The sequence below is a fragment of the Mesoplodon densirostris genome, chromosome 5 (assembly GCF_025265405.1).
Source record: "Mesoplodon densirostris isolate mMesDen1 chromosome 5, mMesDen1 primary haplotype, whole genome shotgun sequence".
NCBI lineage: Eukaryota > Metazoa > Chordata > Mammalia > Artiodactyla > Ziphiidae > Mesoplodon > Mesoplodon densirostris.
This window is the reverse complement of record NC_082665.1, coordinates 106,224,557-106,236,684: the sequence shown is the minus strand read 5'-3', so window position 1 is coordinate 106,236,684 and position 12,128 is coordinate 106,224,557. Positions and strand designations below refer to the sequence as shown.

Here is a 12,128-nt window from a genome sequence, read left to right as displayed (position 1 = left end):
CAGCCTACCTACTTATTTGACCCTTACCCTAGAATAACTAGTGAGAGCCTGTCCCTTAAGAAAATTGCCCTAAGGGATTGCCTGAGAGTCCAACATAGTTCTTTTTTTTGGCCTTGTGGCTTGTGGGATCTCAGTTCCCTGACCAGGGATTGAACCCGAGCCATGGAAGTAAAAGCCCAGAATCCTAAACGCTAGGCCACCAGGGAACCCTCTAATTCTTTTTTTTTTTTTTTTTTTGAGGGGGGCTGTACGCAGGCCTCTCACCGTTGTGGCCTCTCCCGTTCCGGAGCACAGGCTCCGGGCGCGCAGGCTCAGCGGCCATGGCTCACGGGCCCAGCCGCTCCGCGGCATGTGGGACCTTCCCGGACCAGGGCACGAACCCGTGTCCCCTGCATCGGCAGGCGGACTCTCAACCACTGCGCCACCAGGGAAGCCCCCCGCTAATTCTTGAACAATCTTGTGGCTTTTGCCTTTATAAGCCCCTGATTCCTTCTCTTCCCCGGAACACTCTTTTGGTTTTACCCTAATCTGTGTCTCTGAATTGGAGTTCTTGAGACCCTAAATAAAGGGTCTTTGCTCTTTGCAGCTGCCATATTATTATGAATAGTAATTATTAATATTATTATTGTTCAACAAGAGACACTGGTGTAATCTGCAAACAAGCTTTGTTAACCTAACTCTCATCTTCCTACTTAAGGAAGATAAGGACTACCTAGCCCTAGTTGGACTACTCCTAGTCCAAGCCCCATTGTCTTGTCAATTCTTCACAAATTGTTTCTTTGTAGAAAAGGTATAAAAACTTCCTGCTCTGGTCACTTCTTCTGGTCTTCATTCTCTTGCGAAGACTCCCATGTACATGTAAAAAATCAATAACCTTTGTGTGCTTTTCTCCTGTTAATGTCTTTGTCACTACCTTTCAGACCTGGCCAGGGACCCTAAGAGGTTGAAGGAAAACTTTTTCCTACAGCTTCCTAGAGGAGGTGACGATTCAAGTTGGTCTGGAGGACAAATTGGTTAGTAGGCAGAGCAGGGAAGGTGTTTCAGGCAGTGAGGATGGTATATAAACTCGGGAGAAGTAGGGACTGGAAAAGTAGTGCCTTTCAGAAACTGCGGGGGCTTCCCTGGTGGCGCGGTGGTTGGGGGTCCGCCTGCCGATGCAGGGGACACGCGTTTGTGCCCCCGTCCGGGAAGATCCCACATGCCGCGGAGCGGCTGGGCCCGTGGGCTATGGCCGCTGAGCCTGCGCGTCCGGGGCCTGTGCTCTGCAGCGGGAGAGACCGCAGCGGTGAGAGGCCCGCGTACCGCAACAAAGAAAAAGAAAGAAAAAGAAACTGCGGATGTTTCAGTATGACTGCAGCTAGGGTCAGAGGGAGGGATGGAGTGGCAGGAAATAAAGCTGATGGGTAGGCAAGGGCTGATCATGAAGTTTGAATTTTATCTAGAATCTAGATTTTCATGTCACGCTTGGACTTTTTGTTAAAGGCACATCCTCTTCAGTGTATCATAACGTGAAATGGTGGGCAGAGAAAAGAGTAGTAATTTAAGAAAACTTGGGTTGCAATATTGGTTCCTCCACTCACTTCTCTCTGGGCCTCAGAACCACGGTAAAAAAAAAAAAAAAAAAAAAGCAGTAATAACATCTATCTTAAGCGTTTTGCGAGGATTAAATGCAGTAACTTAGGTAAAGGTACATGGCATCATTCAATAAATTCGTTTTTCCCCCTCTTTTTCCTGTGGGTCAGTAGGGTGGAGGCCTGGCCGCTTTCGCACGCCCCTCCCAAGTCCAGGCCGGACTGCTGCCGGCCGGACTGCTGCCGGCCGGACTGCTGCCGGCCGGACTGCTGCCGGCCGGCGGGTCCCTCTCCCTCAGGTTGGTCCGGCCTGGGATCGGCCGCACGGGGTCGCGCTAGGCTGCCCCTCGGCACTCTATGGTTCTTCCTTTCGCCCCGGAAGTGGTTCCGGGCACGGTTTGGTAAGGTCGGGCCATGGTGGGGCAGAGGTTGGGAAGATGGCGTGGCGAGGCTTGTCGCAGAGAGGTTGGGGCTGTGGTCCGGCGTGGGCTCCACCGGCGGGCGGCCGCAGCTGCGAGGAGCTCACTGCGGCCCTGGCTCAGCCGCGGCTGCTCGGGCGCAGGTAATGGTCGCTTCTCGGGGCTTCTCGCCTCTCATGCCCTCGGCTCCGACAGCGCATCCTCAGGGGCGGAGGCCGTGCGGCTCTCTTATGCTGCCCCCGGCTCACCCTCTCTCTTCACCAGCCCCTCCTCTCTCCCTTCCCCTTTACCCCTCGCCTCCGTCCAGTCCTCGCTTCTCGCCGCGCCACCCTGCCCAGCCCCTGCCCAACTCTCCGTGAGCCCGCGGTAGCTCCTTTCCCATCCGGAGGGACGTGTCGGGAAGGAGAGGTAATCTGTGAGGGCTTGCGCGCCACGCCTCATAATCCCGCGAGCAAGTAAAGAGTTAACAGCTGGTAGAATGGCAGGGCTGAGATTTGATTCTGTCAGTCTTTGTAAAACCTTTGTTTTACTACAAATTACGTTCTTTATCGTTTAGAGAACTCTGTAAGGGAAGACGGAGTCAGAGGAGGGCATCACTTTGCCTCTTGTAGAGTTGTAGGAGAGGCTTTTCTGTTAAAGAAATTGGGAAGTGGAGTATTTGGTTTCTAGATGACTTGGAAAGAAAAGTCAATTTTTCTCGAGTAGAAGCTGTATGAAGAGTACGGTCTATCAGTATTTGCTGCTTTTTTTTTTTTTTTTTTTGCATTACGCGGGCCTCTCACTGTTGTGGCCTCTCCCGTTGCGGAGCACAGGCTGCGGACGCGCAGGCTCAGCAGCCATGGCTCACGGGCCCAGCCGCTCCGCGGCATGTGGGATCTTCCCGGACCGGGGCACGAACCCGTGTCCCCTGCATCGGCAGGCGGACTCTCAACCACTGCGCCACCAGGGAAGCCCTTGCTGCTTTTGTATTAGAGTAATTCAACTCTAAATTGGGAGAAGAGAGAAATCCCTGAACTAAGATTCTGATGTGTATTTGGCTCTGAAATTTCTTCCTGTTCTTTAACAGAATTTCAGCTCTGCCAGTTTCTGACTTGGCTAGATGTGTGCCTGGAATCCACCTGACTGATGGTAGCAAGGAACATGAAGTGTTTATCAACATGGGGATTAGCCAGTGGTAAATAATTGAGGCTCCAATATGGTGGAGCCATCCTTAATTTTAAAATCACCTGGAGTGTTTGTAGACTGTATTTCCCAGGCCCTATCCCAGTCCTTCCTGTCATCTTGCCCGGTGCTGGGGGGCGGGGGGGGGTGCGGGGAGTGAAAGAACCTGCAGTTCTAAACAAGCACTGCATGTGTGTAGGATTAGAGATTTGTGGAAAACTGACTTATATTGTACCTTAACTTCATGATACACTGAAACATGGAGCCTCAAGCACTAATCTTAAACTCCTGAGGAGATGGAGAATGAGGTCAGGTGGAGGTGGTGGTTGATTTCAGTGGTCCTGATTCCATTTCCACTTTACTTCAAATCCCAGTCGAAATTGCATGGTTTGCGGGGGAGGAAAAGTGAATACAGTTAGTAGGAAGCAACAGGTGTTAAATATTCAAGATATGTGTTAGGAAGGGAAAGGAAAACTAACAACTTGGTTAATGAGGTCATTTGAAAAAAAATCATGTGATGTTGACGATTAGTATCACAATTTTTTTGTCATTTATATGCAAAGTTTGAAATTGACATTTTTTGTGGTGACAGAAATGTGCATTACAAGAGATTGTAGGTAAACCTGAAATATAATAGAATATATGTCTACTTGCCTCTAGAAAGCAGCATGAGTTTCCTTGTATATAACTTTATTAGGTCTGCTTTCACTTCTAGTGGTTCTAAAATTGGTATGTGGAGGAATGAAGTCATGGATACGGTTAAAAAGCAGAGGTCTGGGCTCAGTCCTTGTGATTTTGATGTAATGGGCCTGAAGTGTAGCTGAGAATTTGCAGTTTTTCTTCTTACAAGAACTACAGGTGGTGATATTCCTCAAAATTTCTGCAAACAATAGCAGGCCCAAGGCAGCCCACCAGCCAAGAATGGTTTCTTTGTCTTTAAAGGGTTGCAAAATGAAACACTATGCCGCAGAGTTTTAAATTGTTCTTCACAAAGACTAAAATGTTTATTGTCTGGCTCTTTACAGAAAAAAGAGACTATTTCACTTAGGGTTTTCAGAAACTTTACCATGATCAAACTGTTGGCAGCACTGCTGAAAAATGGTTTAGGTCTGAAAGAAGCCTGCATAATTTGTCAGTTGTATAGAACTAGCTAAGAGAAGAAAATAGTTGATTGTAGCACTTACACGGAGCTTAAATCTTTTAGATTGGGATAACAATCTTAAGATATATTTAGGTTAAATACCTGACAAATTAGTAAATCAGGTATATTCAATTATTTTCCCTGTTTAATTCACCATGTATTAACTCAAGATGAGTTTTAAGAAAATAATTGTGGCATGCAAGAGTTTATGCCCCTTCCCCTAAATACAACTATTTTCTTTTAAGTGGGATGAGTCTGTTGTGTGTGTGTGTGCTTGGACACGTCTTGTCTCCATTTGCACATTAGGCCCTTCTACTCAGTTTATTCACACAAATCTATAGTAACATAGACATTAGTGCTGACTTGTATGATATCTAAGTGGCATTGTCTTTATCCTCACACTGTTGAAAACAGTTCACTAGACTGTGTTGTCTCACTCACCACTAAGGCAACAGCTATATAGACATGACTTTTCTATTTAAAAGTTATGGGATGATATTAAAAAATGGAACCATAACAATTGTGCGGTTAGTGGTAACTCAAGCATTCGTAAGATCTTCCGCCTTTGAGCACGTTACATTGCTTTCACAAATCACTAGTTATTGGCAGAAGGACCAAAGCACAGAGCAAAAAGGCAGGCCTGTCCTCATGAGTTGGTATATACCTCTTGTGACTCTTTCCTCCCATCCCACCCCCATGCATTTTATTGTGTTGCTTCCTTTGTTTTCCAGACTTATTTCAGGTCATTTATTTTTCCATACTACCTACCCATATGAATGGTTAGAGCTTAAGAACCTAGGCCTTTAAATATGATATCAAACATTTGCAATTGGAGACATTCATCACGCTTTTCCTGGTTGGTTTTACTTTTAAGAAATGTAAAACAAAAGCTCTCTAAGGACAGAGAACGTACGTTGTCATATAATGTGTGATGAAGTACTTATTACATCTAAAAGCATCCTTGTACCAACAGAAAACCCAGCTCTAACTGACCTTAATAATTAGGGGAATTTATTGGTTTATACTGTTAAAAAGTCCAGAGGTGAGCCTGGCTTCTGGTGAGACAAGATCCAGTGTTTCAGATCGTCACCAGGACTCCATTTTCCTCCATGGCTTGGCTCTGCTTCTTAAACGTTGGCTTTATGCTCTCAGTATGCTATCTCCTTGTTGTAAGATGGCTGTCAGCAGCTCTTGGGGCAGTATACTTTTAGGTTCAAGTCCAGAAGAAAAGATTCTCTTCCCCAGTATTACAGACAAAATCTTGAAATTTGAATTTCACTGGACTGGATTGGCCTAACTTGGGATACATGTTCATCTTTGAATTCCTTAAAGTTGCCAGGGATGTGGGACGTGTAGGTTGGCTTAAGCCAGTCAGGAGCTTGGTGTGCCTCCCCAAACCAAGTGGCTGGAAATTCCAGGGTACCCTTAGGTGTGGATGCTAGGATTGAGCCAAAAAAGCTCACTGTCAGTCCTAGTGAAACTTATGTATTGGAATACTTTGGTTACAAATCCTAATTTTAAAATTCTAGTCAGATAGGATTAACCTGTAGATAACCATTGTAATCTAAGTAGAAATGTTGTTGGAAGGATGAGGGATTAGATTCTAGCTCCTGCTATTCAAAGTGGTTCATGAACGAGCAGTTCAGGACAGGGTTTGCCAAACATATTTTGTAAAAGGCTTGATAGAAAATAGGGCTACATAGGTCACTGTCAGATATTCTTTTTCTTTTAAACAACTCTTTTAAGCAATAATAAATGTGACAACTGAGGAAGCTGCTACCAGATCAGGATCTGCTAACCAAAGTAAGAACTATGCTGTCCCCACCGTTCTCTTCACTAGCAGAAGTCATGCCTCGTGTACTGCCTCTCACTCAACTCAGTTCTGACTTCAGGTGTTGTGCTGATGTATCTGATCAGCAGGCCCTGATCACATCTCGACTCCTAACCGAAAGGATACCTGGGAAATAGTTTTTAGCTTTCCAGTCCCTGCAGCATGTGAATGTACCACAGGTGAAAGGAATAGGTGTTCAGTGAGCCAAGTCAGAGTACTTAATTCTATCCAACAAGTTCTGTATGTCCAACTCTTAATTCCTGGTGTATGTACTCCTAACATGTATTTTGCATCTGAACTGCATCTGGGGCCGATTTGTTCTTGGTGTCCTCAGTCCCACACTTCACTTCTGTTGAGATTCTCAAGGCAAATATTATTCTAGGCAAAAGGTCTGGCTTTGCGTCAAATCCAGATTCCCAACCTGGTGTATTTGTATTCCTTTTCAAGCATTGTGCTTCAGAATTGTAAATGAGTTGATGAGCTGTAGAAGAACTGATTGAGTACATATCCTGGAGTATTAAGCTGTTGGAGATATAAAGAAATCTCATCCTTCATATTTCTTGGTCTAAAAAGAAAAAAATGTGGCCTACTGGTTAGGATTCTGGGTTCTCACTGCTGTGACCCAGGTTCAGTCTTGGTTGGGGAGCTGAGATCTTGTAAGCCACGAGACATGGCCAAAAAAAAGAATACCAGAAACCAACAATATTGGGTTACAATTTTTTTTAAACTTATTTATTTATTTTTGGCTGCATTGGGTCTTTGTTGCCGTGCGCAGGCTTTCTCTAGTTGCGGCAAGCGGGGGCTGCTTCATGGCGGTGTGTGGGCTTTTCATTGCAGTGGCTTCCCTTGTTGCGGAGCACGGGCTCTAGGCACATGGGCTTCACTAGTTGTGGCTCACGGGCTCAGTAGTTGTGGCTCCCCGCCTCTAGAGCACAGGTTCAGTAGTTGTGGCACATGGGCTTAGTTGCTCCATGGCATGTGGGATCTTCCCGGACCAGGGCTCGAACCCGTGTCCCCCTGCATTGGCAGATGGATTCTTAATCACTGCTGCCACCAGGGAGGCCCTGGGTTACAATTTGTAACCATTTACAGGGAAACATTTAAAGGAAACGTATTCCTATTACTTTATATCACATCTTTGGGGTTTTTGGCCCAAAGTGGTGTTACTTGTAATTTATTTACTAGACCTAGCTCTAAATAACTTTGGAATATTTAATAAAAATCAAATCCAATTGCAAAGGATTAACATCTGCCACTGTTATCAGTTAGGAATGCATTTGGCTGTAAGTTAATTGTTGCTTAAAGAAACGAGAGGAGTATTTAGCATAAAATGATTGGAGGTAGGTGGCTATTGTCTTTGCTCAGTGGCTCAAAAAATGTTAAGGTTAGTTTCTGAAGCCCTTGGCCTTTCTCTGGGCATTCAAGATGACTGCCTCATCTCTAGAAAATTGCATCCTTTTTCAAGGCAGAAAGAAGTGGGAGGGATGTGACATTAGTGATACCTCCAGTTTTATCAGATAAGCAAAACCTTTTCAAGAAGTTTCTAAACAGTTAAGTCTCATTTTGTCAGAACTCTGTAATATGGCCATCCCTAGCCATAGGAGAGACTGGAAAAGTGAAGATATTTATCTTTCCTAGCCTCTGCAGAAAAAGCAGGCAACAGAACAAGAACTAGAAATAGATTTGCAATTAGCCATTCAACAGTTACTTGCTAAAGGATATTCATAAGACTAGGTTCTGAATTTCAGAGCCATTCAGAGCAACATTGGCATTGTTTGACTAAGTGCACTGCTTTCCAAAATAGATTTTGTTGAAAGAAGTAGCACTTATTTGTTAGTACAAATTCTAAATTATTAGAAGTTTTAAGGTGAATTACTTTATCATCATCACCCGTCCTCACCATGTGATGTCTGAGAAGTTGAACTGTGGTGTGGACTCAGTGTTGAAGACAGAGCATTTTAGGTGAGTAATAGTAATAGTAGCTATACCATTTTTCTGAGTTTCGTGTTTCCAAATGCCTACTAGACATCACCTGGGTGTTCTACCAATGCGAAAAATACTTCATTGCAATATAATTTACATGTAGTAAAACATATAAGTATTAAGCATACAGCCCATTAGTTCTGACAAATGTATACACCTGTGCAACCATCACCTAAAAATAAAGATACTGCCCATCATTCCATCAAGTTCCCTCTTGCCCCTTTCCAGTCAAGTCCCACTTTAGGCAACCACTATTGATTTTTTTAAAAATTTATTTATTTATTTATTTTTGGCTATGTTGGGTCTTCGTTGCTGTGCACGGGCTTTCTCTAGTTGCGGCGAGCAGGGGCTACTCTTTGTTGTGATGCATGGGCTTCTCATTGTGGTGGCTTCTCTTGTTGCAGAGCATGGGCTCTGGGTGCACGGGCTTCAGTAGTTGTGGACGAGAGCTCAGTAGTTGTGGCTCACGGGCTCTAGAACGTGGGCTCAGTAGTTGTGGCGCACGGGCCTAGTTGCTCCACAGCATATGGGATCTTCCTGGACCAGGGCTTGAACCCGTGTCCCCTTCATTGGCAGGTGGATTCTTAACCACTGTGACACCAGGGAAGTCCACCACTATTGATTTTGATCACCACAAATTATTTTTGCCTGTTCTTCAGCTTGATATGCATTAATGGAATCACACACATTATGTGCTCTTTTGTGTTTGACTTCCTTTACTCAGCAGTGTTTTTGAGATGCACCCGTGATGTGTGATCAGTAGTTTTTCACTGAGTGGTACAGTTGGCCCTCTGTATCTCCAGGTTCCTCATCCATGTATTCAACCAACTGTGGATGGGGAATGTCACTGTATTACGCCATTTTATATAAGGGATTTCAGCATCCCGAATTTGGTATCCGCAGGGGGTCCTAGAACCAGTCTCCCATGGATACTGAGGGACCACTGTATTACATTGTATGAATATAACACAGTTTATCCTTTCCCCTGTTGATGGAAATTTAAGTTCCAATTTTTACCTGTTAGAACTGAGCTGCTGTGATTGCAAGCATTTTAAACAGTGCCCAAGATGGAATTATTCATCTCTCATTTTCCAGTTTCCTATTTTGGTGCCTCTGATTTTCCTTGTCTTAGTGAGTAGTACCACCTTCCTTTCAGTTATTCAGAATAAAACCAATAATCATTCTTGACCCCTTCTTTCTTCTAACATAATTATTGACCCTTTCTTTATTAGGAACTGGCCTTAGTGGTGGAGATAAAATGAATACAGAAGTGATAATCTAGTTATGGTACAGGCAATAAATGAGACAAGTATAAGAGTGCGTACAGGATGCTTTAGGACTCTAGGAGTACAAAGGAGACACCCAGCCTGCGAGAGTTTAGGAAGGCTTCCTGGAGGAGGAAATAAATGAACTGAATTTTGAAGGGCACGAAAAAGTTAAAGGGAAGTAAGTACCGCAACAAAGGAGTAGCATTGCTGAGTTTGGTGGGGTGATGAAAAATTTACTGTGGGATTTAAAGCAGGGGAATGATAATATATTTGTGCCTAATAAAATGTGGAGGATGAATTGGAGTAGGGCAGTATTAGAAGCAGTGAGATCTGTTAGGAAATGGTAGAGTATTACAGGCCAAAAGGGATGAACTAAGGGATTGTGTGGGAATTAGGGAGAGAATGTTGGCCCTCTAAGAGGGCATTTGAGGAAGTGTTGAATGTTTGTGGAAGAGTGATATGAGGAAAGAACATGCAACATGTCAAAATGTTTGAAATTAAGTCAGCTGTTGCTGTTGTTTAGGCATGGGGTACGGGACTAGATTAAGAGTGAAAAAATATTTGACAGATTTGGTTTTAAATTAGATGGTAAGAATTAAGGAGAGAGAACTCCATAATGACTTCTAGATTTTTAATCTTAGTGATTAAGATAACTGTGGACCCACTGAAAGAATAAAGAAGTCAGAAAATGGAGCTTGTAGAAGGGGATGAATTCCCTTCTGAATATATTGGTTTTAAAGTAATGGGGAGCATATCCAGGTAGAATTATTCAATATATAGTTGGAAATACAAGACAAGAAAATTGAGGCTGGGACTAGAGACATATATTTGAATCATTTACTTGCTTAGAAGTCATCCATGCCACAGAAATGAACTTTTTCTTTTATTCAACCAAAGTGTTTCAAGGCCCAGGTTACAAAGGTGAGAAGACCTGTCTGACTGGCAGACAGGAGTTCTATGAGTCTAGAAGGATATAGTATGATTAGAGTACAATGAGAACAAACAGGAAGGGGCCTCTACATGGTCTACCTGGGGGAAATTACCATTTTACAAAAGAAAAAAATGCTTCACAAATTTATATGGGTTCAGTTTGAATGGAGAATGTGTAAAGGAACTATTAGAGCCTTTAAGCATATCTGTCTTTACGGGATAGGAGAAAGGGGGAAGCCGTTAGGAAAGCAAGTTTGAAGAGCAGGGAGTGCAACCTTACAGGCGCTCACAGGTGTGATCAGTAGTGTCAGATGTTTTGAGGAGGTCAAGCTATAAGGACTCAAACAAGAAAACCCTTTATAGAACATCTAGTTGGGTGTCCCCCAAACTGGTAGTGAAGTAAATAGGGGGCAAGGTGGGGAAAATCCGCCAATTTGTAATGGTTAGTACTTATAAAAGGAAAATCATTATTTGATTTAAATGTTTGGCCAAACTTCAAAAAAAATAAAGCTATTCTGTGCTAATTCACCCCACAACTTGTAGTTCTCCAGCTTTTTACAGGATTGCAGACTGGGGGGAATGGATACTGTGGGGGATGGATACAAATTATTGTGTGGATTGATACACAGTAACGGCCCAAACAGATGCCCTGTAAAGCTGCTGTAGTTTATGTCTCTCCTTTTCCAGAAGGGCACATTTCATTGTTTTGACTGAATCCTACCTGGGAGTAGGAGTCTTGGCAGCTTTCGGGCTGCATAGTGAGAATAAACTGAAATGGTGATGATGCACCTCAGTTGGGGAGGCTCGTAGAGGTTGATGTTTGCAAGATGCAGCTCTGTTTCTTCCTCCCTCCCTCCCTCCCTTCCTTCCTTCCTTCCTATTTATTTTCCTTTTTTTTTTTTTTTTTTTTTGGCTGCATCGGGCCTTAGTTGCAGCACACGGGATCTTCGTTGAGGCACACAGGATCTTTCATTACCACACTCGGTCTCTGTTGCTGCCCTCGGGCTTCTTACTAGTTGTGGTGTGAGGGTTTTCTCTCTCTAGTTGTAGTGCGCGGGCTCCAGGGCGCATGGGCTCTATAGTTGTGTTGCGCGGGCTCCAGAGCACGAGGGCTCTGTAGTTTGTGGCACGCGGGCTCTCTTATTGAGGTGCGTGATCTCAGTAGTTGTGGCGCGTGGGCTTAGTTGCCCCGAGGCATGTGGGATCTTAGTTCCCCAATCAAGGATCGAACCCACGTCCCTGCAGCTCTGTTTCTAATCTGTTATTTTCCCCTATAGGTTTAACTTTTTTATTCAGCAAAAATGTGGATTCAGAAAAGCACCCAGGAAGGTTGAACCTCGAAGATCAGACACAGGAACAAGTAGTGAAGCATACAAGAGAAGTGCTTTGATTCCTCCTGTAGAAGAAACAGCCTTTTATCCTTCTCCCTATCCTATAAGGACTCTTGTAAAGCCTTTGTTTTTTACTGTTGGGGTAAGAGCTCACGTCACTAGGAGTTACCTACCTTGCTGCAGGTGTAGTGTTAAAGTATCAATACTACTTGTCCTATTTGGGCTCCCTTAAAGACAAGTGGAGTGGGATCAAAAGGATCTGGGGTCGTGATTACAATAGAACATGAATTTAATAATTGCTGTTAGAGTATGGGTCATTTATGTAAGCCCTGGAGAAGAGACTCATGGGCCTCTTATTTGGTATAACAATGCAAGTGATACTGAGTTGATATTTTGAATTTTATTGGAAAAGTTCTAACTGTAAACAGGCCCCAGGGTACTGTAATGTTAATAAAATGGGAAACAATTAAGTGTTATTTTCACCTAGTAAGTT

The 12,128-nt window shown here is 43.8% G+C and overlaps 1 protein-coding gene across 2 annotated transcripts in view; it reads left to right on the top strand.

The window, feature by feature from the left end:
• The first annotated feature begins 1,981 nt into the window (after positions 1 to 1,981).
• The window catches only part of PARL (presenilin associated rhomboid like), a 56,462-nt gene continuing 46,315 nt past the window's right edge, over positions 1,982 to 12,128 (top strand). For both annotated transcript variants that reach the window (XM_060100079.1, XM_060100080.1), the window contains exons 1-2: positions 1,982 to 2,133; positions 11,582 to 11,777. In XM_060100079.1, the coding sequence (XP_059956062.1) occupies positions 2,009 to 2,133; positions 11,582 to 11,777 (321 nt within the window). In that variant the 5' untranslated portion in view covers positions 1,982 to 2,008. The remainder of the gene's footprint in view (positions 2,134 to 11,581; positions 11,778 to 12,128) is intronic.